General features: G+C 32.0%; 2 protein-coding genes across 4 annotated transcripts; both read left to right on the top strand.

Moving 5' to 3' along the window:
• The first annotated feature begins 2,411 nt into the window (after positions 1-2,411).
• Positions 2,412-14,358, top strand: LOC129314846 (uncharacterized). Of its 3 annotated transcripts, none has more exons than XM_054958308.1 (14): positions 2,412-2,534; positions 3,141-3,506; positions 4,623-4,861; positions 6,176-6,332; positions 6,828-6,905; positions 7,892-7,966; positions 8,084-8,203; positions 9,295-9,459; positions 9,620-10,142; positions 10,228-10,384; positions 10,716-10,825; positions 11,802-11,914; positions 13,078-13,438; positions 13,756-14,358. In XM_054958308.1, exons 2-14 carry the CDS (start codon positions 3,171-3,173, stop codon positions 14,103-14,105), a joined length of 2,784 nt encoding a protein of 927 aa, XP_054814283.1. In that variant the 5' UTR covers positions 2,412-2,534; positions 3,141-3,170; the 3' UTR covers positions 14,106-14,358. The 3 variants fall into 3 exon arrangements, with proteins under 3 accessions (XP_054814283.1, XP_054814274.1, XP_054814266.1); XM_054958299.1 differs by having other exon boundaries at positions 2,415-2,571; XM_054958291.1 differs by having other exon boundaries at positions 2,419-2,578.
• Positions 14,359-16,799: 2,441 nt separating this feature from the next.
• On the top strand, positions 16,800-19,837 carry LOC129309524 (uncharacterized). The gene is made up of 3 exons (XM_054951131.1): positions 16,800-17,182; positions 17,770-18,166; positions 19,334-19,837. The coding sequence occupies exons 1-3, from the start codon at positions 17,041-17,043 to the stop codon at positions 19,620-19,622; spliced, it is 828 nt and encodes a 275-aa protein (XP_054807106.1). The 5' UTR covers positions 16,800-17,040; the 3' UTR covers positions 19,623-19,837.
• The last annotated feature ends 4,262 nt before the right edge of the window (positions 19,838-24,099 follow it).

Here is a 24,099-nt window from a genome sequence, read left to right as displayed (position 1 = left end):
TTAAAATAATAATTTTAAATTATTAATGATGTTAAATTTTGTTAATAATACATGATTAATTTAATTATTAAATATATAAAGTTGTAATGATAAGATGTCAGTAATTGTAAATTATTAATAAGATTATTATATATAATTATATTAAATTTATAATGCATTATTAATTTTATTATCAAAAATGTAAAAATTATAATTATACAAAATTAAAATAATAATTATAAATTATTGATGATTTGATTGTAAATTATTTAATTGATATAATATATTTTTAATAAAAATATTATTTTTATATCATAATTTTAAGTTACAATTGAATTTTAAAAATTTTAATTATGATTTCTAAATTTTAAGAGTCTTAATTTTATATATAAAAAAAAGTATGATAAAGTATAATTGTTAACCTCATTTTTTTTAAATTTTTATCGAGATCAAAGTTATTAAAATTTGATTGACCTATCTTCCTTCCATTTTTCTCTAACCAAACATGGATAAAAATTAGTAGAAATTAAATATCAAGTCAATAAGATAATTCGCAACAAATGATAATATTTAGAAGATATAAATATAAACATTGCGTTGTGTATATTGATCCATTTATATACTAACACTGTACTATATTTTTTTTATAAAGCACTGTACTATATTTTAATATCACATTGCTTCCAATATCTTTTTACTATTGACACAACTTATTTTTTTTATCGTTTTTTATTTCCTGCACATGCTTTTATTGTTTAGAAGATAAAAATCAAGGAGAATGACCCAAAAAAAATCCTCGAAGTATGGAAATGATGATAAAGTATCACAGAATGTGAAAATTATTGTATAATCTCTGTGAACTTGTTTGGTATGTTGATTTTTGGCAAAATGAGAAATTTGCCCCCACAATTAAAAATTGAAATTAAATATGAGGAGGACAATAACTACTTAAAAATAGATAATGACAGTTTTTTTAGTGAATGATTAAAACCTAATAGTGAATTACAAGCACATTTCTATTATTTTTTTCATCAATAAAATGCAATGTGTGGAGAAGAATGACTACTTGAGAATATGAATACTTATATTGAGCATAACTAAGACACGATAGCAATTTTTTTTAATATCAATTGGATGACATTACTAAAGAAGAAGTCCAAATGAAAATTCTGTATATATCTACTTTTTATCATCATCCACCTACTCTTTTGCAGTAAAGTGGGAGTGGATTATAAGAGCAAAAAAGAGTTCTTATAATAGAGGACCAAATAGCAAATTGTAAATACATTTCTATCATCTTTTCATTTGATATTAAGTTTTAGTTATCTATTCAAAATAAATTATCATTCTCTATTCTTAAGAAATCACTATCTTCCATATATTGTATTTTATTGATGAAAAAATGACATAGAAGTACTTGTAATTTGTTATTAGGTTTTAGTTATGATGTAAGAAAAAATGCCATTCTCTATTTTTAAATAGTCACTGCTTCCATATGTTACATTTTTTTGATAAAAAAAATTAACAAGTTATAGTTCAATACTAACAAGTTATCATTTGACAAGTTTTTGAATATGCAATAATCAACATCCAATTGTTTAGTTTTAACAAATCAACTATAGAAAAATAATCATAGCATCTTTTAAATCAACAATTTTCATAAAATAACTTGAAAACTAAATTCACACCAGACACTTGCGCGCGCGCATTTTATAGCATAATATTTAGAACTTGTCAATATTTAAGAAATACACTATCAAACATCAAACAAGTTAGTCTTTTAATATTAACAAATTATTTCTTAAATATTTATTCATTGTATTTACATGTTAAAGTTCTGTTTTTTTTTTCTCTCTATAAAAGTTAAAGTTATAATTTTAACAAGTTATTACTTGATAGTAAGTTTTTTAAACATGTGATATAGTATCCACAAGAAATTGTTCAATTTTAACAACTCAACTATAGAGAACTAATAATATGTTGGAAACTGCTTTCATATAAAAGCATGGGATTTAAATTTATAATGTATATTTTATTTTAAATAATATAACTTAAAAATGTTTTACTAGCCATATGGTTATCAATATTTTGATGAACCAATGGATCATGAGTTTAAATCTCTTCTAAGAACATCAGCAGGGGTGATAATTTAAAAAAAATCTAGAGTATTTAAATAATTGACTCTTAAAACTTAATTACAATTATAATCAACCTTTTGCTTGCCTTCAGAAATTTTAAATAAAAAACTTAATTACAATCAAGGACTTTGGGCCCGCCATGAAATTGTTAGAATGCTTTGATTCCTTCCTGCTCTTATTATTCAATGCCTCACTTAAAAGGAAATTTATGATCCGGAATTTTTTTAATTAATAAATGTTATATTAATGATTATTCATCACTCCCTCACGTGATCACATCACATTCGCATTAAGCAGCAGTCTGCCGTCGTAGTAGAGGTCAAACTTCTTGATACGTGGGATAAACAGTTCCGCCGTTTGGAAGCTTAGCAATTTACGAGAAACAAATCCGAACATAGCAACGCCCAGTTCTCTCTTGTCCGTTTCATTCAATAACGTTCCCTCCAATTTACTGGTTTGATGTAGAAACTCGTGCTTTGTCTATATTCTTTCAAATTATATCATCTCTCGCTCTTTAGCTGCATCACGCATCCACTCTGTAAATTGTCTCTTCTAGCATTTTTTTGATGTTCGATTTGTTCAGCAATGATTAAACTATCGGTTTGCGACCAGATAATTGAGTTCGTGTTTGTTTTCTTGTCCATCACAATTCTAACTTGGAATTAACCCAATTGGGTAAAGTCTAAGTTTTTTCAGTGTAACTTGCATACAGCATGCTGGGTTCTACAAAACTTACTTTTCCTTTTGCATTTTTCATTACTTTTCGCACCACTTTTGAAAATTGTCTTGCCATCAATTGATAAGTTAATACTCTCCATCCTAGTTTTCTTTGTTTGTGGCTTTGGAGCAACGACACCGATAATTCATAATTTTGGGCTTCAGTTTTCCCCTCTTTTCAAGCTGCTTGCTCAGTTGATTTTGGATGCTTGAATCTAACAAAGACTTACTACTCCTGCTGCATACTGGATTAAATATTTTTTTTAATCTCCATTAGAAAATATTTTCCATTATTGCTTTCTTCAGAGGTTGCTTGCTCGGTTGAATTTGCACAAAATGCAAAGGAGGCATAAAACTCCGTCACCAGCTTTCCAATCATCGAGTAGTAGTGAAGGAAGTAGCAAGTCTACTGGTGGTGAAGATCTCCAAATCAATTTTCATCTTGGAAACCGAAGGAGGTCTTCTTATGTGTGGCTAACATTGTTCGTGATAATCACATATTGCTGTTCAACGATTTATAGATACCAATTTGAAAACATGCCCGTGCCTCTCACAGCAGAACAGGCAGGCAAGAGGGGTTTCTCAGAGGTTGAAGCAATGAAGCATGTCAAGGCCTTGACTGAGTTGGGCCCACATCCGATTGCTTCTAAGGCTCTGGATACTGCCCTGCAGGTTGGGTCCTCAACCCAGCTAATTTTGCCATATATCGAATTATCGATGCCTTCTCTCTTAGTTCATCTCACTATGTAGTTTAACTTGGACAAGTTGAAGGCACTGTTTTGTTATTGATACCTTCTTTCTCATTTCACCATACTGTATTGACATGTACAGATTGTTATTAAATATTTTAACATCTTGATTAAAATGTAGTGCAGTACGTGGAATAAGAAAATAACTCAGAGGTTTCATTGATTAGCTATTTTTCTTATTTTAGAAACACATGGATTGAAATTCTTTTCAAACTTGATGACAGTTTTTTTTTTTTTTGGGTAACAGACCATTCATTATTTGGTACTACCGTTTAATCTGGATTTGAACTGGGTCAGACCGAAAATAGGGGAAGGCTATTCCAATGCAGTTTTTTCCCCCATATACAAAACTTAAACTCGAAACTTTGCTCAAGGGGGTTTAGTATCTTTCTTTTGTTGCATTCTTTTAGTGTACAGGCCAATGGCTTCTTGTAAGAGGGGTTGAGAAAGGAAAAGCAATCAGATATCATGCCTTTCAGCATTTTTTTCATGATTAGGAAGTCAATAATGTTAGTTTCTCAATGTTCCAAGTCAAGTTGGGCCTGGAACTTAAGCACCAAAGGCTTAATGATAGAGTTAGGACTTGCCTGCTTGTTTGTACTATCCCTCATCTATTAAAAGCTATCTCATCATTAGTTTGAAGCAAATTGACTTATAAGTTGACCCAAATTACATTTGTAACACATTGTGGGCAGTGGGCTAGAACCTAATATGAGACAAATTAGTTGGTATTTTATTGTTATTTGGGTTGATTGTATGAGATCTCGACATTTGAGAACTAACTTTTATTTTATTTTATTTCAATATATTATTTCTCTCTTGAAGCTGGCTCCCTCTTGAGTGCATAGACTTGTGCTTGCTCTTGTCTTGTCTGTCCTTCATTTTCGTTTCTCCTTCTTTTTGCATATGATAAATTTGGTTGTTCCCTTCATTTCACATTATGGACTCAGGAATCAACAAGCTATTAAACTAATTTCAGTAATTAACTTTTCCATGTTATGTTAACTGTGCAATTTTATTAACATTCTCCCAACTTCAGTATGTTTTGGCAGCAAGTGAAACCATTAAGAAAACTGCTCACTGGGAGGTGGATGTTGAAGTGGATTTTTTCCATGCAAAGTCTGGTGCAAATCGTTTGGACAGTGGTTTATTTATGGGGAGAACACTTGTTTATTCAGATCTGAAACATGTTGTAATGAGGATCTCACCAAAATATGTTTCTGAAGCAAGAGAGCAATCTATTTTAGTTTCTTCTCATATTGATACTGTTTTCTCAACGTATGTTTTCTTTGTCTATTTGATCTTATTTATTATAGTGTTATATGCAATCATTATAACTTAAAGATTTCCTATTATTGAAACATGTTAGAGATTATGATGGAATTTATCCATGGGCCTTCATTTAATTGCTTTAAGATTGAGTTGAAATGGTCTTTGACAAGGTTTCAAAGCTTGTCAGGGATTTGATTCTTGCTACCTCTCATTCTCTTAATTAAAGTTACGGTTCAGAACAAGGCGTGGTTGGTTGTGCATTGTCTACGCTTAAAGGTGAGCCTAGAAAGCATTTGTGTGAGGGGATGCATTTGTGATTATAATAAAACAATCATAATAAAACCATCAGTGGATTGCTGCTCAACAACTTCAGATTTTGAGTTGAAATGTCCTTAACCAAAATAAATTGTGATCCCATATAATGATATGAATACATCATGCGTGTCAGCATGTGTATATTTGTATGTATGTATCTTTGAAAAACATATATGTACAACTAAGTAATTTTTAACTTTTTCTTACTTGCACTGAGAGATGGGAGAAAGAATCATGCTTAGGGATGCTGTTGAAATTCTTCCTTTCGTGGAGAAAGGTCAAAGAACATATACCTCATTACAAGTGTGAAGGTTTTGAGTGTTTGATACGTATCATATCCATGACTGGCTTAGTGTAGATACAAATAATTTTATAGTCCAGAATGTAGTCTTAAGCTTTTCTATCCAAAATACACAACTAAAAGAATGGCAGGCATTTTCATACAGGAATTTATTAAAACAATATTATAATATCTTTAAAGTGATTGCTGAAGGTTGTTTGATCTATTAACTGATATATTGTCCTGTCTGTGCTAATTGTAATTAATGTTATGGCATGTCGTACGTGGATTCATTTGTGGCCTTTATGTACAGTAACGTGCCTATTGAGTTGTGGATCATAACTGCAGTTTAAGAATGAAAAAATGACGAGTCCTTATAACATCACAAATGCAAAATTTCCAATTCTGCTTTGGTATGGCAATCTCTAATTGTAGTTTTGCACTACTTGTTAAAGATGAGTGTTTATCAAGCTCTGTGGAGCACCTCTTGCGATTCATTTATTGATTAATAACAGATGGTCTTGAGATAATGGGAAAAGTTGCTTGAATTAGAGTAGTTGGTTTCATCTTTTTCCTCCTTACCGAGAAGAGATCTGCTTTCTGTTTCTCAATTAGAAGTATTTGAGAGAAAACTTTGAATGTCACGTGCTTTTACCACATTTGATAATTTGAAATCTTGAACCCCATAATCACTTTCTGCTAAAGGTATAGCATGGTTGTAACAGAGAAGGCGCTGGAGATTGCAGTTCCTGCATAGCTGTTATGATGGAACTTGCTCGTGGGATTTCTCAATGGGCTCATGGATTGAAGAAAGCTATAATATTTGTATTTAATACTGGGGAGGAGGAGGGTCTGAATGGTGCTCACAGCTTCGTAACCCAGGTTTGGAATTATTTGTTACTGCAACCTTAACTTATCTATTTCTGTATCTGCTTCTCCGTCAGTTCGGACTTTTAACAGTATTCTGCTATAAAATTAAAGTGATGGCTGCATTTAAAAAAATATAAACTAAATGTATATTTATTGAGCATACAAAATCAAGGAACAAAATGGGAAACCAAGTTGACCCAGTCCCATGGAATCAGGCCATAAAGGCACCGATCTCTGAGGAATACAGACACAAATCTCCGAAGACAATGGGCCTAACAGCTAGAATAACAAATGCTCCTCCTCAAAATAGGGAGTAGATGTTCATTATCCCCAACTTGACTTCAAGTTCTTCACTTTCCTCTTCTGTTTTGATCTAGGACTTGCTCTTCCGTTTTTCAGAGTTTATTGGTGCTTCCCTTTTTTTTTTTTTTTTGTATTTTAATTTTCAAGCACATTTTTAAAGAAGTAATCATTATCTTGCCAGTAAGAAGAAATTTATGAATGCAGCATCCTTGGAGTGAAACTGTTCATATGGCTATTGATCTGGAGGCCATGGGCGTTGGAGGGAAATCTGGTATATTTCAGGTCTGTTTATTACTCATTAGTCACAATTTACTTGTATTTTTCATTTCGCACTGTCATACTGTATGACTATGTATGGTTGATTCCAACTGATGAAGTACTAACAGAAAAGGAAATGTCTTGGTAAAAGGATTTGAAACTGAAATTATCAAAAGATAGCACTATTCAAACGTCTCTATATAAGTTATTCAGTTAATTGAGCATGGCTGAAGAATCCTTTTTAAGCCCAACTGTTATTAGAACTGATGATATGGATAACTAGTAAACTTTTTCTAATATCATTCCTGTGTATACTTGAGTTACTTTGTAAGAGTGAGCTTTCTTTATTCTGTAATTTTTTTAATAATATTAATCAGTAAAATTTCAAGTGACTCTAGGAGAGAGGTTAAGGGTTTGTTGTTTATTATGCGTGTGCTGTATGCATTGTTCTGGTATTTGGTGGAGTAGAATTTAAAGCTGACATCGAGGCATTTCCAATTGAAACATATAGGATATAGATTGTCTCAATAGGTCTCATGGTTGTCCCAATTGATGCCAAATAAACTGCAATATCTTTGCCAAAACTCCTTTAGTCAATCTTCAACGTTTGAGATTTAGAAGAATCTGGATGCAAGAATATACTACTTAAAGGATGGTTGAGTTTTGAGTAACTATTTGTATTTCTATCTAATTTAATGAAGCATTATTCTTGCATAAATGCATATGACATGATTGCGCATCTTAAATTAGGATTTTTTATACCATAACGTTGCTTGAAAGAGGCTTCACTGTTGGGAACCTGAGCTGAATTTGCCAGTAGATCATATCTATTTTTCCCTTATTCTACCATTAATGAATGACATGTTTCTTAATTCATAGAATCTGAAAATATAAGTTTTTCAATTATTTGACATCAATATCTCATTCTTTCTGCCACTTATTTTTTTTCTTCCAAGTCCAATAAGAATGTCAAGTTCACTATTTGTTACCAAAGACTTTGAATTTCGTAGGCTGGTCCTCATCCATGGGCTATTGAGAGATTTGCTTCAGTAGCAAAATACCCATCTGGGCAGACTATAGCACAGGTTTTTTATGTTCATTTCCTAATAATCTGTATCATGTTACTTTTTTATCATTGATTGATTTACTTCTTCAATATTCTTTTGGATTTTTTTTAATTATCTTCAAAATTAATACTGCAGGATCTTTTTTCTTCAGGAGCCATAAAATCTGCAACAGATTTCCAAGTGTACAAAGAAGTTGCTGGCCTTTCTGGCCTTGATTTTGCATATGTAGATAATACTGCAGTATATCATACGAAGGTTTCTTTCTTTCTTACTTTTTAACAAAATTATTGGACCAGTGTCTGTTATGTATTTTATTTTTTTGACCAACCTGTTATGTATTTTATTATACCGAACATGTTCATGGAAAATCATAATGTGCTGGCCCAAAAAATGACTAAAGCAGCAATTGGATATTGATGTTAATTTATTGAGTTATTTTTATGGAATATGTTTTATTTAATTAAGGCTTTTTTTAATTTTCTTTTTAGCGTTTCAATATGTTTAGGATTATCCTGTGTTCTATCTAATTAGAATAAAATTATCTTATTTTTTGAGAGCTACTTCTTTTTGTTAGAATGGAAGTCTTTTCTCCCATTTATCGTCTATAAATGTAATTTTACTTGATTAAATAAATCAGGTGTCTGTTCTCGTGCTAAATTGTAAACAGTATTCATATTTTTGGTACATTGGAAAGTGGAAGAAGAAAAGGAAGATGCAATTTGAATAATTGTGACAGCAAGGAAATATGCATGTTTATTTTTTTTTATGTGCACCTATCTTTGCTGAAGGTCCTTTTTATCAGAAAGAGAAGAAACGTCAAATGTAAAAGAGAATCACCTCTTGCAGGTTGTTGCTGAGCAATCCATCTAATATTCTAACAATATTCAATTGAAGGAATGCCTTTGCATGGTTGGGGAGGGTAGACATGTGTCGTTTCAAGTTGATGTCTTTGTGATTTTATTTGAACTCCTGAGAGAAGGCATCAGATCATTAATAATAAGTCAACAATCTTAAAAAAAATACTTATCTTTCTCAGACCCTGTAAATATTTACTTCATGTCTGTATGTAGCTTTCTGCTCAAAATAATTCTGCAATTATGCATATCTGACTTTCTCTGGTAAAATATGTATGTATGTATGTATGGTTAAGAGTTTGAGTTAATTTGTTCCCAAAGATGGGCCGTTTTAAACTTGACAATTGAACAATTGCTAAAATATATTGATTCTGGTTTATAGTATTAAAACAAAGCAGGTGGCAGTGGATAGATATCTAGGAGGCATTATTATAGGACTTATACAAATATATTCATATCTAATGGTTAAAATATAATGTTTTCCTTTTGCAGAACGACAAGCTAGCACTCTTAAAGAAAGGATCTCTTCAACATTTAGGGGAAAATATGCTTGCTTTCCTGCTTCATATTGCTGCATCTCCTCAACTTCCCAAAGGCAATACAGCAGAAGCAGATGAAGAAATAAGTCAGAACAATGCCATATATTTTGACATTCTGGTACTTCATTGCTGCAACAGCTTTGTCAATCTTCTTCATTATTCCAATTACGTCTCTATTGTTGGCTTTATTATTTATAAATTGGTTCTTCTGATGTAGCTGTAGTAGTTTGCTGCTTTTTTAAAAAAATATTATTATGCTAATTATCTGAAATTTTCAGGGAACTTATATGGTTGTTTACCATCAAAAATTTGCAAATATGCTTCATAATTCAGTAATAATGCAGTCACTGCTAATTTGGACTACATCATTGCTCATGGGCGGTTTTCCAGCTGCTGCTTCATTGGCCTTGTCATGTTTGAGTGTTCTCCTGATGTGGGTGTTTGCCTTAGGTTTCAGTTTCCTTGCAGCCTTTTGTCTACCATTGATATCTTGGTCACCAGTGCCATATGTTTCAAACCCATGGTTGGTGGTTGGATTATTTGCTGCACCAGCTTTTATTGGAGCATTGACAGGTCAACATTTGGGATATCTTCTACTGCAAAAATATCTCTTGAGCGTACACTCTAGGAGAAAGAAACTGTCCCCTGCTATTCAAGTTGAAATTGTCAAGTTGGAGGCTGAAAGGTGGCTCTACAAAGCTGGGTCTTTTCAGTGGCTTATTCTTCTCATTTTGGGGAGCTATTATAAAATAGGCTCTTCTTACTTGGCTCTTGTTTGGTTAGTCTCGCCAGCATTCGCATGTAACCATCTCTGCTTCATCTTTGTACTTGTTTGAGTTGAGCCTTAACTTTTGGTCCTTTTACTAAATTTTGGTTGAAATTTCAGATGGCTTTTTTGAAGCAACTCTAACCCCATCCAGGTTGCCAAAGCCGCTCAAACTGGCAACCTTGCTTCTAGGGTTAGCCGTTCCAGTTTTAATTTCTGCTGGTACATTTATCCGGCTGGTTGGTACAGTCATAGGTGGTATGGTCCGTCTTGATAGGTAAATCTTAATCTTTTTCCTGATCAATGTAGAAATTTGATCTGCATGAGAGACATGTATATTTCTTAGAACTGTTGCTGGATCTTCCTTTTTTTGATGATCTGCCTGTCACATCAAATATCTGGTAAAGATTAGAACATTACAAAAAATTAAGTGAAAAGAGAAAAAGAAGAGCCACATTTTTTTAATGAAACTTTCATGTGTTGTTACATTTGAATTTTGGGGTAATCTCATGGTTATCTATTAGACTTTCTCATTTCAGGGAAAAGCATTGCTTATTGGAGAATAGATTCCGGGACACAATCTAAATGGCATTTTTGTTATGATGCAGGAATCCTGGTGGTACTCCTGAATGGCTGGGGAATTTTGTGATTGCTGGATTTATGGCTGCTCTCTTGTCCTTGACCCTTGTGTATCTCCTAGCCTATGTTCATATTTCAGGTTTTATATACTGCATAAATACTTTGCAATTAATGTTCATGTTTTATTGTAAATGATAATGGGATAGCAAATTTATTGGTTGAACTAAATGTTATAATTTTGAAGAATTACTCATAAAACATATTGATTGAGCTTATGGATTTTTAAAGTTTAAAAGAATGATTGGAGGGGGCAGTAAGGATGGGGAAGAGTTGATGTTTACAGCATGTGAAATGATTAAATTGAGATTAACTTACTGAGAGATTGCTTCTAGTTGGACTCTTGACATGTAACATATCTGTTAAAAATATGAAATGTAAAACTTAGTGTCCAAGAAGATTATGTGGCCTTCTAGAATTTTCAAGTGGTCCCGACTAATGAATGGACTAGATAGTTTTGTAAAGCAACCATGCAGAAAAATCCATCACCTTTAATCCAGTTGAAAACAATCCATTTAATTTAGGCTTCACAATGCTTGATCAAAACTAATAAAAAATGGGATTAAGTGGCATATAAGCATCTGCATTCATTGCCAATAGATTAATTGCCTTCTTGAGTCTTTTATTTAAATTTGTTAAGACTTTATTGCTTATTATTGAGGGATCTTGAAGTGCTCAACTTTGAAGTATCATTTATCTCATATATTATTTCAAAACCTTCCACTACTTATTTTGTAAAGGAAGAGTTGTAGAATAAAGTGCCTTGCTGCCTTTCCTTGAAAAGAAAGACGTTAATATGACAAGAATAGGTTGTTAGTGACCGTTAGTAGCAGGAGCCTATCAATACAATATTACCCCTATTATAATTCAGTTTTGATGGTTAATGACATATTAGCACTATCAAAACTCTCTCTCTCTCTTCTATCTCTCTGTTTCTCTGGTATCTCTCTCTTCTCTTTCTCTTTCCTACTGCATTTATATAACAGTACATATTTAAAAAAACAATCTGTGTTTTGTGATGTATGTTATGACATAACTTACTATCTATTCGTGTTCAGGTGCAAAAAGGGCAATCATCCTGGGAACTTTGACGCTGTTCAGCGTATCTTTTGCAGCTGTATTATCAGGTGTCGTTCCGCCATTTACTGAAGACACTGCCAGAGCTGTAAATGTAAATGCCCATTCTTACCTTTAAGCAGTCACCTTACTCAATTCTAATTTATGTGCAACTGTCCTGGCTTGCATGATTCATGATGCTTTTATACAACACCAAATCTTATCCCACTAGATGGGGTTAGCTACATCAATTGCACAACATCATTGTGCTCTATTCACGATGCTTCTGTGCTATCACTAATTTTAAATGACAAGCATAATGCTGGTTATATAACAGTTTGTCTTCTTCTGTGCATGTGAGCCGCTTGATTTCATTTATAACTCACCATAACTTACCTGTACTGAAAAGTAAAAGCATTAACTTTTTTGTAAAATCTCTTTCAACTATTGTTAAAATAGATAGTGAAAGGTAAAATTTGAAAACTTCTTTCTGCATTGACCCTGTATCATGACACTAAACAAACATTTCATGTGAAAACCCGTAGTTTCTCAATACCCATGATATTGTTATCGGACTACTTTATCACTTCTTTCTTTCTGGCCTATTAATGAGAAGATATTGCCGTACCATTTTTGGGAACTTGTTGACTACTGTTTCTATTTCTGGAAGTTCCAGGTTTTTACTCATTCCCTCATTACCTAGTCAAATTATTGCCACTAGGCAGAAAGCATTAGCAGGAGTAATTAGATCCCAAATTGTTTCTGTTTTAAGGGCGTTGAAGGATCTTAATTTACTTCTTGACGGTGTAGGCCCTCCCTAATCGGTGATTCTCGAAGTGTAAATTGTAACCCCCCCCCCCCTAATCGGGGGGAGTTTGACCTTCTATCAGTCTGTCCTTGGATAGTTTAAAGTGTCTTGTCCAACTCTCTTGTGGTTTGTTCAGGTACCATTAAACCACCATGATCCATGGCCTCTTTCAGTCTTAATTTCAACAAAATTAATCATGCGAAAACAAAAGGATGAGCAATTTCATTGTCAAAACTATACTTCACATATACTTTTTTTAAGGCTATTATTGGAATTTAGCTGAAGTTTTGAAATTTAAATTATCGACTTAGTCCTAACATTAGCCTCAGATATTAGTGAAACAGACATTTAACACAAGCTATTCATTGTTTAAACATAAGATTCAGGTGATTGTTTTAGTTAATATTTAAATGTAACGCCAAATATTCTCACACATGCTCTTCACATTGTACATTCGGGGTATATTTTAGGTTGTACATGTTGTAGATGCAACAGGAAACTTTGCTGAAGGGCAACAAAATATATCATCATATGTGTCATTATTTTCTACTACTCCTGGAAAATTGATAAAGGAGGTAGAACAGATTCAAGAAGGTTTTGTATGTGGGAGAGGCAAAGAAGTTGATTTTGTGACTTTCTCAGTCAAGTATGGTTGCTGGACTTCTAAGGACACTGAAAGTGACTGGAGTGAGTCAGAAATTCCTAAGCTTCATGTTGATAGTGATGCGAAAGGAGATGAAAGGATTACAAGAGTTTCAATTGATACAAAGGGTTCAGTCCGCTGGGTTATTGCAATCAATACAGAAGAAATAGAAGATTTCAAGTTTGTAGGTATAGTTCCTTTTGTTTTAAAAGCCTACTCTTTTATTTTTTATTTGTCTATATTACCTTTACATTCTTGAGTCTTGAGAAGTTGAGCCTTTCCGCTCTTGAATTTTTATCTTCATCTAGAAATTTTCAATATTTACAAGTTAGGTAAAATAGTATCCATTTTTCTCATAAAAACAGTATCCGCTTTAGACATAAACACTAGCTAGGAAAATAATAGGACATGTTTGTATGATATCTTTTAAGTCCTTTAGTGTTTCCTGTTTCTGGTTTGGTTCCTTATTAACGTCAATCTTTGTATCTCCCTCTTTCATACTCAGATACTGAAAACTCGGAAGAATTAATCCCGGTGGGCAAAAAGGGCAGCGTGGATGGTTGGCACATGATCCAGTTTTCAGGAGGAAGGAATGCACCAAAGTTGTTTGAGCTGACTCTGTTCTGGAGAAGAACAGGTTCAAGTTCAGCTCAGACATCTAAGGATGTTGTTGGTGGGGTTAAGAATGACCAAAGGCCTCTCGTGAAACTAAGGACAGATGTGGACAAAACGACAGCCATAACCAAAAGAATTCTGATGAAGCTTCCTCGTTGGTGTTCTTTGTTTGGGAAGTCTACTTCTCCTCATTACTTTGCCTTTTTAAGAGACCTTCCTGTTAACTTTAAGCTGCTCTGAGATTGAAGAGAGACTTTATTTAGTCCACATGCTACAGTCATGGCCGTGACATAAACTCTAATAAAATCCTCAGTTCAGTAGTCATGGGAATTTATTTTGTAATGTCTTTTTTTTTTTTTGGGATTTGTGTAGAAAGCAATTAAATTTTAATGTTGAAACAAACTGATGGATTTGAAGTTCACGTTTTGGCCAACTCAACTGATGAGTTAGGCTTGTTTTTTCCCTAGCATCAATAGATCTTGTTTGTGCTTAACTTTAAAGATTTAAATAGATAGATAGATTTCTTAAACATGTTGTCAGGGATTCGATCCCTAACCATATGTTATGTGATTTCTACATTTTAAAAAGGATTAGTCCTTGTCGGTTGGAGATATCATTGATGCACACCAAAAAAATAATTACAAAATTAAAGAGAAACCATTAACTATAATGAGTAATAAATATTTTCAAATCCTGGAACTAATTAATCTTTTTTAGGGCTTTTGCAGATATAATTCATGTTATAAGATCAAATCAAGTAAGCAGTCCAACATTTATTGTATTTTGCATTGTAGCTGGTTTATTATATTTGTCAATAATATACTGTTATATACTTCCTCCATTTAAAAATGTAAAATATTTTTAACTGAATTTTACACCCCAATAAAGTAGTTATCTACTTTCAAACTAACCCCATTTTTTATATTTACCTCTATTAAATACCTTACAATAAATATAAAGTCATTATCAATAGGGGTACTTTTAAAAAAAAGACAATGATTATATTTCAAGAGATTAAAAATGCTTTACATTTTTTAACATTCAACTCTTTTAAAAATGTCTTACATTTTTGAACGAAGAGAGTATCAATTATAAATCCTTTGTAAATTTTTGAGTTTTTAATTATAAATTATTTTTATATCAATGTAAAACGACTATACTTTTAAATTTTTTAAAATTTAATTTATATTTTTTAGGCGCAAGATTTTTTTTCAGCCAATGTACTACTAATTTATCTTTCTTTTATTTTTCTCTAAACTTCTATAACTAGTTTATCAAGATTAGGGAATACAGTTTAAATTAGTTAGAATTAATAAATATGTTACAAATATATTTTTTCTAAAAATAATTGAATGGTGGCTTTTAATAATTGATTTTATTAATGAATACTCCATTTTATATAAAAAAGATACGGATGATCAACGGGAGTTGGGATTAGCCTGCGACAGGATTCCTTCTAACTGAAAAATAACGGCAAGCAATCAAAAGAATATCAGAGATATTAACTCATTCCTCTGTTGCATATTCTGTTATTCATACTAAACGAGAGGGGCGAGAGGGGGGGAGGGAGTACATAGGGCCATGTTAGGGTTTGTTTGATTTTATTACTTTTAACATTTTAAAAATACTTTTTTATTTTTTAAAAATTAAATGTTGCTTGATTTTTAATTTTTTTTAAAAAGTTTATTTAAAATTTTTTTTGAATATTATTAAATGTGCTTTAGGTTAATTTAAAATAATGAAGCTTTTAAAAAGTGAATTTAAAAAATAAGATGTTATCTAATTATATTATTTTAAATTTAATCTCTCATTTTTATTTAAAAATAAGTCAATTCATTAAAAATAGAAATATCATTTCAATGACAATAATAATTAAGCATCAAATTTTTAACATTAAAAATTAAATAATTAATCATATTAATTTTTAGCATTAATATATAATACAAATTATAAATCTTTATCACATTCTTTAAAATTACAAATTAAAAAAGTAAAAATGACTAGAGGTCAAGTTTTTAGCATTATAGATCAAATGTTATATTATTTAAAATATTTATCATACTTTTTAAATATTTTAAATATATTATATTTGCATAATAAAAATTATAAATCATCATAAATTAATATTTTTTTTATAATTATACATTTAAAAACACATTTTATTATTATAATGTAAATAACTTTTAATGTACAAAACTGACTTTTAAAAAAATATATTTAAATACAAATTTCATTACAACAACTGGTTGTTATTAAATTAATTTTATTAAATAAGTTTTTATCAAATAAACTTTTAAAAAATTAAAATAAATTTTTGATAAATTAAAAATCAAACTCACACTTAGAGATCCAAGGCGCCGAGGCATAGAATAGAGCCGGTAATTTAGGCCAAGCCTGACGAGTTAGTCCGAATTGGCCCGAAAAATTTTAAGGCCGGCTTAGAAAAAAATATTTTTTATGTTCGGGTCTATTCGGGCCGTCTTGAATAGGCTCGAAAAAATTCAGGCCAAGCCCGATCGGGTTCGGGCTTGGCCCGAATACCCGAATAAAAAATTATATTTTTAAAAATTATATAAAATATAATAAATATTAATTAATTCTTTAAGTTTTAGATTATTTTATACTAAAATACCATGTATTTGAGTCCTAGACATCATTTAAGTATTAAAAAAATATATTTTATAATTTTTATAAAATAAAATAATTAATTTCAAAGAAAAAATAATTAAAAATAATTTTAAAAATTAAATTCTGGTATTCGGGCCGCCCGAAGGAATTCAAGCCGGAGTTGACTATTTGGGCCTTTTAAAAGAGTCAGGCCTATTTAAATTTGGGTTTATTTGGACCGAGTTTGAATAAATCCGGTCTGCCTGAATTCTCGGCTCTAGCATACAGAAGCAAAGCAAAACAAGGCAACGTCGGTCCAGTTGTGGTCACTAATGTGACCTCTCGTATCCACTAGCCACGGCCTGCAAGCCTCAAGGACAAGGGAGTCCAATTTGGATGCTTTGAGACTCCGTTTCATCGCCCTCCTTCTCTTTCTCCCTCTGGGTCCTGTCTCATGACTGGTAACTCTTGCTGTGTTAGTGGGTGGAGAATCCAGAGAAGAGAATCCTGGGATTCTATTTCTACTGAGTGAGGGACGTCCACTAGAATCAGATACACCCTTCGAGAAATGCGGACTATTCCTTTGGGAATTTTAGCATCCCCAACTCCTGCAAATAATTTCGCCAATTTCAGAAAACCAGCATCTTTCCCGTCAAGGGTTTCTCTTTCTTCTGCTAATGGATTCTCTCTCCTTTCCCTCTGCCAATCAGGTGCTTCTTCGCATAATCCCCTGTTCTGTGCTTGTCATTCACAATTAGCCTGGCGGGTTTCGTTTTCAAGTTTTCTTGTTAAGAAATGCTGTTGATAGTTAGCTGAATCTGTTGTTTTAGCATGTCTCTGATAAACCTTGTCATTCTGGGATGGGTCATAGGTCTTGAGAGATTTCAAAGGATTTGGTCAACTTGTGATATTGGCATGATTAGTTAGGGGGACAGCAAAACTGAATGGAGAAGATATAAAAAAGTAGACGTATTATAAATGAGTTGAAGGGAAAGCATGATTAGATAAATGAACTATAAAATATGCAATCAAGTTAATGCCTTTCCAGTGAAATGAAATATGAAATACCTCCTTCCATCCCCAAACTTGTCAAGAAATTTCACTTATTTATTTGGTGTAATTTTGATCTTATGCGGATTAAATTCTTTATAATGGGCTGCATCTTCTGTCAGTTTATATGTTATGTAGAAAATAATTACAGTAGGCTAGAATTAAAAGCTGTAGGTTAAAGGGTGAAATGTCTCCATATATACATATTAACTTGTGGGGTGGTTAAATTTCTGGTGTTGGGATGTAGGACTTTGCAGAGCTAGTCAAGTTGTTGATCTATTCCCAACTATGTCTCCGGAAATCATCGTTCGAGAGGCCAGATTAGAAGACTGTTGGGAAGTGGCAGAGACTCACTGCAGCTCCTTCTTCCCTGAATATTCATTCCCGCTGGACTTTGTGCTGAGGATGGACAGACTGGTGGCAATGTTAGCAGGATTCTCTTTACCCAGCGGTTGCAAAAGAACCTGTTTGGTTGCTGTTATAGGCAGGTCACTTAGTGAGACTTTCTTTATTGGGGGTGAAGATTTCAAGATTGGTGGGTTAGATGGGAGAGTCAGTCTCAACAAGGGATATGTGGCTGGTATATTAACAATAGATACTGTTGCAGACTTTCTCCCACGAAGAGGACCACTGAGACAGAGAAGGTGAGTGCAAAAATTAACGTTATTTGTCTTTAGGATTGATGATGCTAAAGATCTGGCTAATAAAATGTTGTCAAGTTTTGATTTGTGAATTTACCATTTTCCCTAAGGACGTTGTACGTCGGCAAATAAAATTACTGACTTCACCTGCAAAATCCTAATTTTGGGATGGAAAATGATGCTCTAACTCATGGTTCATGACTGACTAAAAATGGAATTCATTTTTATCATTTTAAATTTTAGTATTATGCAGTCTTTATCTTTTGTCAAATTTGTTTATGTTTACTGGAGTATATTTGGTTAAAGCATAATACTTAAACTTTATACTCCCTTTGGTTGAAGAGTTTGTTTTAATACTTAACTTTAAGACCTCAATCGCTTTTGTCTTCCGCGTTAATTGTTTTTATCCTAGACTGCCCCTATTTATTGCATAATTTGCAAAAGAAATTAGTAGTAAATAGATTGAATTAAATGGGAGGGGGAGTTTTAGGAAAAGTATCGCATATTAATGGAAAATAACTAGCCTAACTTATTTTCATAATATGTGTGAATTAGGTAGCAAGCTCCTACATTTAGGAACGGAGGGAGTATATGATTGTTGCCCTTTCATTTGATCATCCATGTATAGTACTTTACAAAGTATTGCGGCCAAAAAGACCATGAGCATCCCATTTTTCAGATCTCTTCTAATTCATTGGTAATTATGAAAAGGATATTTGAATTTAAACTAGATATGCACGAAATGCTATTTTCTGATTCATTGTATTCACCCTACATTCTTTGTCTTCATTTTATGGAGGCTTATAAAACCTCCATTGTCCCTCAAAAAGGTTGTTCTACATTTTACTTATTTTCTATGTGGGCATCAAAGAATGATAGTATTCTTGCTTCACATTTTATTTTGTTGAATTTAAGATAAGAACTGATAGTAGCCAGTAAGGTTTGCGTTGGCTTGTTCAATTCTTCAAAAATAGAGATTAACTGTAAGACAATGTCAAGAGATGAATGTAAGATTGCTAAACTGTAACAAACCCTATGGATTTTGACATGTTTGTGAACATCTTTTACCTATGAATCTTTTCTAAACCAACAATAAGTCTTATCTCATTAGATGAGATCGGCTACATAAATTTTTCCCAATAACCAAAGAAAAAATTGTTGATGTTGTAGGACTGGGATTGCATACATATCCAATGTAGCTGTCCGGGAAAAATTCAGACGCAAGGGGATAGCTAAAAGATTAGTAGAAAAAGCAGAATCTCAGGCCAGAACTTGGGGGTGTCGGGCAATTGCATTGCATTGTGATTCGAACAATATTGTAGCCACAAGGCTATACCAAGGCCATGGCTTCAAATGTATCAAGGTGCCGAAAGGAGCAAACTGGCCCCAGCCAAAGACCTCACCAAATATTAAGTTCAACTTCATGATGAAGCTTCTCAGTAATTCAACTGCCTCTTAGATATAGTTTTGCTTGCAGGTTATATTTATGCTGTCAAACAGGTTTTGTTGGAAAGAAATTTTAGGAAGGTTCTGTCTTTTACTAGAACTAATGTTGTTGTGTATATATTTTAGTTGCGCGCGACATGCTTCATGTGTCTGATTGATACTCACACTATATGACACTTCAAATTGTACAAGAACGGTGTATGTTTTTATTATTATTACTTTTTTTAATGTCTTGGTATTCCTGCTTCTTAGGTGTAAAACCAAGGAATCAGATGCAAAGTATCTTTTAGAATCTTTGACTGAACCGGTTGTAAACATTTGTATAGTTGTGATGATCCTTCTGTATGAAGGTAGACATCATCTTCTACAGCTGTTTCGTTTGGCTTTATTTCATCTCTCAGAAACTCTGTTACTTAGCTACCTTCAAGTTTGTTTTGAAAATCGATTCATCTATAGAGATGATTAGATGATTATGTAGTTTTTGCACCTGAGCACCTCTGCATTTCCCAACGATTGAGATGTTTTGATAGTGTTTAGTACTTGAATCAACTGGTAATAGAGTTATCCAACTTAATTAAAAGTTTTGAATTTGAACCTTAGGTGTGTAGTATTGGTTCGTGGGAGTTATATGTCTTCCAAGAGGTTTCTAAGTTACAAGCTATCGAGGATACTGTTCTGAAAAAAAAAAAAAAGCCTTTTGTACAACCTCAGAGAGTGGTGGAGACGAGAATATGATGTGTGGATAAGTGTGTTTGAGAAGGTTCAAGTTTTGAACTTCGGCTATTTCTTGAAGTCCAACTAATGTTTTATTTCTAGTTGTACCAAACAGAGTAGGTCTTGATAATGATGGCAATTAAATATCACTCCAAGTTGGCGGGTGAAGTTTGGCGAAGGGTAGTGTATTTGTGTGTGTGTGTGTGTGTGTGTTTTTTTTTTTTTTTCTTCTTTTCTAAATTAAATCATTAAATGTACTTGTCTTGTCAACAAAGTTTACATGCACTTAACCAATCACTAAATTGACTATGGACAATGCAATGTCGTATAAAGGCTTATCGATATATCAAAAAACTAGAGTGGATTCCAATTATTCAAAATTATGTTATAAAGAATATTTATTTATTATTTTCCCAAAAAAAAACTAAAAAAGTATGTCATTCTTTTGTTCCATCCATCGGACCCATGTTATGCCAATGCGGTCCAGTGTGTAACTATAAAATTAACGGAAAAAGAATCCAGCCCGTGAGGTATCCGGCTTATGGCCCACTAAATCTGTAGATTTTAGTTAATTATGTAATTATTACATTTTTAATATATTACTAATTTTCTTTAGAAAAAACTAGCAATACTCCATGCATTAGCAGGCACAATAATTCAGTCAATATAAAAAATTAGACTGGTGAATTATATTGTTCATATAATTCACAGAAGGAGTTGACTTTTTGTATGAAAACTGCATATAAAGCCCCTTCATGTTTAGTGAATAATGCTTTTGCCTGTATAAAATACTTTTTTTAAAAAAAATAGGGATCATAAATGAAACTCAGGATGTAGAGTTAGAGAAAAACTGGAAGGGGGCCAACCTCAACATTGTTTGATATTAATTCCTCCAATTCTATTTATAAAGTTAAAAGAAAATATGTTTTTATGGTAAGTTATTTCATTTATTTTTCATTTTTTCCCCCATTATATCTAACTCTTCTTGAAAAGGGTCCTGTACATTTGCATCACTCAAACACTTTACACAAAACACGCACATCACTTACCTATTCCACACACATACACCACATGGGAAATGAACTCAGAACCCTTGCTTCAGGGGAGAGTTTTTTACAAAATATTTAAAATATAATAAATATTTATAATTTTTAAGTTTTAGCTCATTTTATACTAAAATATCATATATTTAAGTCTCATACATTATTTAAATATCAAAAAATATATATTTATTTTTTTATAAAATAAAATTCGGGTACCTCAAAGCCCAAAGAAAATCAGGCCAAGCTTTGTTATTCTAGCTTTTTAAGGAGTCGGCCTGTTTGGAATTGGGTTTATTTTAGCCGAGCCTGAATAGATTCACCCCGCCCAAATTTTCAGTTTTAAACTAAAGATTGTCAGCACAAATTCTTTCCTTTATTTCCAACAAATGTTAGTAAAAGAAAGTGTATATATTATTAAAATATGTATATTTAATAGGAATAAAATTAAAAACTTCTTAAATTTTTTGATAAAGTTAATAAATTTTAAATTTTTTTGATAAAAATAAATTATAAGTGGCTTATAAATAAAATGACCGGGTAATTAATTAAGAATTCTCAATGTCCAACAGAGAAACAGTTCATAAGATCCAATGGCAAACCCAGAAGCCAAGAAGCGAAATCCGAGCGTTCGCGAAAGTGTTACTCTGAAATCTTTGACTTAAACCAGACAAGAACAGAGAAACTTGAGTTGAACGTGCAATCTGTCTTGGCTCCTAATCCATCAGAAAGCTTTTTCATTAAAAAAACCAAAAGTTGCAGACCCAAATACCTAACCAGTTGAACCCTCATGACATTCGACAATCCCCATGTGGCAAATCTGCTGTCTCTGTTGGGTTGACTTCACCATCCTCATAAAATAATTCCAGCTAAACCCCTTTATTTATTCTTAATTAATTACACTTTTAAACCATTTTGCAAATCAATTCAGTCCCTCTGGCTCTGGATCTGAACAGGACGGCTTTCTCTTTGCTCCATCCTAGTAACAAACCGTCACATTAAATTTCTTACTCTATAGAAATGTCAATGCATTTAAGATTTGGTTAAATTGTAATTTTTTTTTCTTGAATTATAAGTCCACAAGAGCTTGGGATTTTATTTTTCAATATGACTTTTCAACATTTAAAAATAATGTAATGTTGCCCATGCCAAACTTTAAATTTAAACGTTAGCTAATCATAAAATTATAGCAAAAAAGTTTTAAAAATTATAAAAAATGACCCGAAAAAATATAAATAAATATTTTATAAAAATAGCATCAATTAAGTATCCTAATTAACCTAAATTGGTTGTTGCCCAAAAAAAAAGTAACCTAAGGTAGTTGGTCAATGATAATGATTTAATAATCACCTAACAGTCAATCAAAGTAATTCATCAAGATGATATTTAGCTTTTTGCTTGAACAAGAAATAGAATTCATTTTTTAGTATTTATTTTTAATCTAATAAAACTAATCAATATTAATTTTTTATAAAATATTTATTTGTAATTTTTTGGAAAAACATAATTATTAGTTTCTGTGTCTTATTCTATTTTATTGTCTATAGTTTTTTTCAAAGTTTTCAGTCCCTACATTAAAACTACAGAGACTTGAGTAACAAACGTTGTTCAATCTTTATGAAATTATAAGAATTGAAAATACTAAAAAAAATTATAAGAACTAAAAACAAAACCCGATAAAAGTATAAGAATTGATGGTTGTGTTTTTCATAATTTTTTATATTTTTTAATTAACCAACAAATAAAATTAATTTTTATTAACAGTAGGATTAACATTGGCTAGTTTTTAATTATTGAATGAAACAATGAACCTAAAAAAGTTTAAAATTACATACCTTCCTCAATTTATAATTTAAAAATAAAATTGCTCTTTAACTCAATAATATTTGATTTGAACGATTCAGACTATATCAAAAACAGGCGGTGAAGAAAAACTGGAGTGGATGTGAAATGAAATGGGAAGAGAAAGCAGGGTTGGAGAATCACATGAAGCAACAAAGGCACGCAATTTGGTGAACACAACTTAGGATTAAACAAATGAAGAAACATTAAATCTTTGACCAACACAAACACACAGCTTGTGCCGATGTTTGGGGCATGGGATTGTTGAACTGAGCTGTATTCCTTGACTTTTGCGTATCTTGATGTCAATGCCATCCACACCTTCAACTTGCAATTATATTAATTTACTTATCTGCTATAAATGAACCTATTAATTACTGACTTTGATGCTTGAGCAAGTCAGAATCTGAAGCTACCTAAAATTACTAGAAGCACCAAAAATATAAAAAACAATTTCTAAAATAATTGATTAATTAATTAATTAAACTGAGATCCCAATGCGTTCATCTACAGTCTTCCTGTAACTGCGCCATTCTTGGGGACTGGAATGTGGATTGCAAAGTTATCCTTTTGTCATTTTAATTAATTATTTATTAGGAGGAACTTGCTTAGATACTAACGTTGCATTTATGTAGATATTTGGAAACGTTAACGTCACAGTTGTAGAGTTGTATCGTATAAAATTACAATTAGAATGTCTAAGTCATTATTAAAGTTGTCATGTTAATTATAAGGATTAGGGAAAAATAGATTAGTTCAGCGATTGAAAGAAAAAAATTAGAAATGATTTCTTTAAAAAAAAATGTAATGATTGACGTAATTTTAGATCTCTAAAAGGTCTTCACCAAAATAAATATATTTTACTAATGTAAATAAACAACTAGAGAAATGAAG

The sequence above is a fragment of the Prosopis cineraria genome, unplaced genomic scaffold (genome assembly GCF_029017545.1).
Source record: "Prosopis cineraria cultivar Desert tree isolate PC_DT_omini unplaced genomic scaffold, ASM2901754v1 PC1, whole genome shotgun sequence".
Taxonomy (NCBI): Eukaryota; Viridiplantae; Streptophyta; class Magnoliopsida; order Fabales; family Fabaceae; genus Prosopis; species Prosopis cineraria.
This window is presented reverse-complemented; position numbering and strand designations above follow the sequence as displayed.

Excerpts from the sequence above, each read along its gene's own strand:
- LOC129314846 (XM_054958308.1), top strand. The coding sequence starts at position 3,171 with ATGCAAAGGAGGCATAAAACTCCGTCACCAGCTTTCCAATCATCGAGT. Across the intron at positions 9,460-9,619 it reads CCATATATTTTGACATTCTG|GGAACTTATATGGTTGTTTA; the intron begins GTACTTCATTGC and ends TGAAATTTTCAG. Across the intron at positions 11,915-13,077 it reads ACACTGCCAGAGCTGTAAAT|GTTGTACATGTTGTAGATGC; the intron begins GTAAATGCCCAT and ends GGTATATTTTAG.
- LOC129309524 (XM_054951131.1), top strand. The coding sequence starts at position 17,041 with ATGCGGACTATTCCTTTGGGAATTTTAGCATCCCCAACTCCTGCAAAT. Across the intron at positions 17,183-17,769 it reads CCTTTCCCTCTGCCAATCAG|GACTTTGCAGAGCTAGTCAA; the intron begins GTGCTTCTTCGC and ends GTTGGGATGTAG. Across the intron at positions 18,167-19,333 it reads GGACCACTGAGACAGAGAAG|GACTGGGATTGCATACATAT; the intron begins GTGAGTGCAAAA and ends TTGATGTTGTAG.